The sequence below is a fragment of the Pristiophorus japonicus genome, chromosome 19, assembly GCF_044704955.1.
Source record: "Pristiophorus japonicus isolate sPriJap1 chromosome 19, sPriJap1.hap1, whole genome shotgun sequence".
Lineage (NCBI taxonomy): Eukaryota > Metazoa > Chordata > Chondrichthyes > Pristiophoridae > Pristiophorus > Pristiophorus japonicus.
Window position 1 is genome coordinate 62,142,162 of NC_091995.1, and position 4,470 is coordinate 62,146,631.

General features: G+C 46.1%; 1 protein-coding gene across 1 annotated transcript; it reads left to right on the forward strand.

Moving 5' to 3' along the window:
* Positions 1-1,807: 1,807 nt before the first annotated feature.
* LOC139230249 (uncharacterized) lies at positions 1,808-3,578 on the forward strand. The gene is made up of 3 exons (XM_070862079.1): positions 1,808-1,857; positions 2,065-2,237; positions 3,385-3,578. The coding sequence occupies exons 1-3, from the start codon at positions 1,808-1,810 to the stop codon at positions 3,576-3,578; spliced, it is 417 nt and encodes a 138-aa protein (XP_070718180.1).
* The last annotated feature ends 892 nt before the right edge of the window (positions 3,579-4,470 follow it).

A 4,470-nucleotide genomic window follows, 5' to 3' on the forward strand; every position in this document is an offset into this window, starting at 1 on the left:
TCCCTTTTACAAATCCATGCTGACTTGGACCTATCATGTCATCTCTTTCCAAATGCGTTGCTATGACATCCTTAATAATTGATTCCATCATTTTACCCACGACCGATGTCAGGCTGACCGGTCTATAATTCCCTCTTTTCTCTCTCCCTCCTTTTTTAAAAAGTGGGGTTACATTTGCTACCCTCCACTCGATGGGAACTGATCCAGAATCAATGGAATTTTGGAAAATGACTGTCAATGCATCCGCTATTTACAAGGCCACCTCCTTAAGTACTCTGGGATGCAGTCCATCAGGCCCTGGGGATTTATCGGCCTTCAATCCCATCAATTTCCTCAACACAATATCCCGACCAATAAGGATTTCCCTTTGTTCCTCCTCCTTACTAACCCCTCTGACCCCTTTTATATCCGGAAGTTTGTTTGTGTCCTCCTTAGTGAATACCGAACCAAAGTACTTGTTCAATTGGTCTGCCATTTCTTTGTTCCCCGTTATGACTTCCCCTGATTCTGACTGCAGGAGATCTATGTTTGTCTTTACTAACCTTTGTCTCTTTACATATCTATAGAAACTATTGCAATCCGTCTTAATGTTCCCTGCAAGCTTCTTCTCATACTCCATTTTCCCTGCCCTAATCAAACCCTTTGTCCTCCTCTGCTGAGTTCTAAATTTCTCCCAGTCCCCAGGTTCGCTGCTATTTCTGGCCAATTTGTATGCCACTTCCTTGGCTTTAATACTATCCCTGATTTCCCTTGATAGCCACGGTTGAGCCACCTTCCCTTTTTTATTTTTACGCCAGACAGGAATGTACAATTGCTGTAGTTCATCCATGCGGTCTCTAAATGTCTGCCATTGCCCATCCACAATCAACCCCTTAAGTATTATTCGCCAATCTATCCTAGCCAATTCACGCCTCATACCTTCAAAGTTACCCTTCTTTAAGTTCTGGACCATGGTCTCTGAATTAACTGTTTCATTCTCCATCCTAATGCAGAATTCCACCATATTATGGTCACTCTTCCCCAAGGGACGTCGCACAACGAGATTGATAATTAATCCTCTCTCATTACACAACACCCAATGGCCTCCCCCCTAGTTGGTTCCTCGACATATTGGTCCAGAAAACCATCCCTTATGCTCTCCAGCAAATCCTCCTCCACCGTATTGCTTCCAGTTTGGTTAGCCCAATCTATGTGCATATTAAAGTCACCCATTATAACTGCTGCACCTTTATTGCATGCACCCCTAATTTCCTGTTTATGCTCTCCCCAACATCACTACTACTGTTTGATGGTCTGTACAAAACTCCCACTAATGTTTTTTGCCCTTTGGTGTTCTGCAGCTCTACCCATATAGATTCCACATCATCCAAGCTAATGTCCTTCCTAACTATTGCATTAATCTCCTCTTTAACCAGCAATGCTACCACACCTCCTTTTCCTTTTATTCTATCCTTCCTGAATATTAAATAACACTGGATGTGAGTTCCCAGCTCTGATCATTCTGGAGCCAGGTCTCTGTAATCCTAATCACATCATATTTGTTAACATCTATTTGCACAGTTAATTCATCCACCTAATTACGGATACTCCATGCATTAAGACACAAAGCCTTCAGGCTTGTTTTTTTAACACCCTTTGTCCTTTTAGAATTTTGCTGTACAGTGGCCCTTTTTGTTCTTTGCCTTGGGTTTCTCTGCCCTCCACTTTTCCTCATCTCCTTTCTGTCTTTTGCTTTTGTCTCCTTTTTGTTTCCCTCTGTCTCCCTGCATCGGTTCCCATCCCCCTGCCATACTTGACCTCGGACTACATGACGCAGGAGCTGGAGATATCCTCGAAAGGCGTCACCTGCATCAGCAAGTAGAAAGGTCTCTTCATTTACAACAGATGCTCGTTTGGGATTCGATTGGCCACGGCGATATTCTAGAGAAACATGGAAAGCGTGCTGAAGTCGGTCCTGCGCACCGTGCTCTTCCAGGACGACATCTTGGTTACAGGTCAGGACACGGTCGAGCACCTGCAGAACCTGGAGAAGCTGCTTAGTCAGCTTAATCTTGTGGGGCTCAGGCTGAAACGCTCGAAATGCTTTTTCCTGGCGCCTGCAGTGGAGATCCTGGGGCGAAGAATCGCTGCGGATGGCAACAGGCCCACCGATTCGAAGACAGAGGCAATCAAGAAGGCACCGAGACCACAGAACGTGATGGAGCTGTGGTCGTTTCTAGGACTCCAGATCTATTTTGGTAACTTCTTAACGGTTCTTATCACATTATTAGAACCCCTGCACTCTTTACTGCGGAAAGGAGATGAATGGGCATGGCGTAAAGCCAAGAAAATCCCTTTGAGAAAGCTAAGAAGCTGTTATATTCAAACAAATTGCTTGAGCTATACGACCCATGTAAACGTTTGGTACTAGTAAGTGACGCATCATCGTACGGAGTCAGGTGTGTATTGCAACAAGCTAATGAATTTGGGAAATTGCAACCGGTTGCTTATGCATCCAGAAGTCTTTCTAAGGCCGACAAGGCCTACAGTATGATCGAAAAAGAAGCGTTAGCGTTTGTTTACGGGACAAAGAAATGCATCAATATCTGTTCGGGCTCAAATTTAAATTGGAAACCGAAAATAAACCGCTCACATCCCTCTTTTCTGAAAATAAGGGGATAAAAAGGAATGCATCAGCCCACATCCAGCGATGGGCGCTCACGTTGTCCGTATACAACTATGCCATCCGCCACAGGCCCGGCACAGAAAACTGTGATGATGCTCTCAGTAGGCTGCCATTGCCCACCGGGGTGGAGATGGTACAGCCGGAAGATTTAGTTATGGTAATGGAAGCATTCGAGAGTGAGAAATCACCTGTTACCGCCTGACAGATTATAACCTGGACAAGCCAGGACCCCTTATTGCCCTCAGTAAAAAACTGTGTGCTCCACTGGAGTTGGCCTAATGTTCCATTAGAGAGGCCGGAAGAAATAAAGCCGTACCTGCGGCGCAAGGATAAAATGTCTATACAGGCAGCCTGCTTCCTATGGGGTAATCGGGTGGTTGTGCCAAAACATGACACGGACACTTTCTTTAGTGATCTCCACAGTACCCACCCAGGCATTGTAATGATGAAAGCGACAACCAGATCTCACGTGTGGTGGCCCGGTATCGATGCAGACTGAGAGTCATATGTGCACAAATGTAAATTTAAATTGGAAACCGATAATAAGCTGCTCATATCCCTCTTTTCTGAAAATAAGGGGATAAATACGAATGCATCAGCCCACGTTTACCGATGGGCGCTCACGTTGTCCCAGTAGAGCATTGCATCCAGGGAGGTGCCACTAAGCTTATGGTCCTAGTCCTCCAAATTGTGGTCTCGGGTCCATGTCGACTATGCAGGTCGATTCTTGGGAAAAATATTTTCCGTGATTATAAATGCATACTCCAAATGGATTGAAAGTGTAATAATGTCGGCAACCACTTCCGCTGCCACCATTGAAAGCCTACGGGCCATGTTTGCCACGCACGACCTGCCTGATATCCTTGCTAGTGACAATGGGCGATGCTTTACCACTGCCGAATTCAAGGAATGACCTGCAATGGGATCAAACATGTCACTTCTACCTCATTTAAGCCAGCGTCCAACAGTGAAGCAGAACGAGCAGTCCAAACAATCAAGCAGAGCTTGAAAAGTGTACCTGAAGGATCAGTGCAGACTCGATTATCTCGGGTCCTGGTTATTTACTGCACAAGACCCCACTCGCTCACCGGGGTCCATCCTGCTGAACTGCTCTTGAAAAGGGCACTTAAGACAAGGCTCTCGTTAGTCCACCCCGATGCACACGAACAGGTAGAGAGCAGGCGGCTTCAACAGAATACTTATCATGATCGTGCAAATGTGTCACGCGGAATTGAATTAAATGATCCTGTATTTGTGTTGAACTATGGACAAGGTCCCAAGTGGCTTCGTGGCACTGTTTTGGCCAAAGACGTGAGTAGGGTGTTTGTGGTCAAACTCACAAATTGACTCACCTGCAGAAAACACTTGAACCAATCCAAACTCAGATTTAGCGACTATCCAGAACAACCCACAGTAGACTCTAACTCTTTTGACCCTCCAATACACACGCAAGTGGCAACCGACCCAGCGGTTGATCACGAAACAGAACCCATCACTTGCAACAGCCCAGCAAGATGCACCACCCCCAGCAGTCCAGCAAGGCCAGCTGCGCAGCAACCCAGTGAAGGCACAACAAACGAATCACCAACACCAGCATTTGCACCGAGACGATCAACCAGGGAAAGGAAGGCCCCCGATCGACTCACATTGTAAATAGTTACACTATTGACTTCGGAGGGGGGGTGGGGGGGGAGTGTTGTTATGCATATAAACCTGTAAATACCATGTCTACCCACCAGAGGGCTTATCCCCTGGAGTCCCAAGGGATCCCACAATCTCTTGAGAGCATCTTTATATAAGGAGGC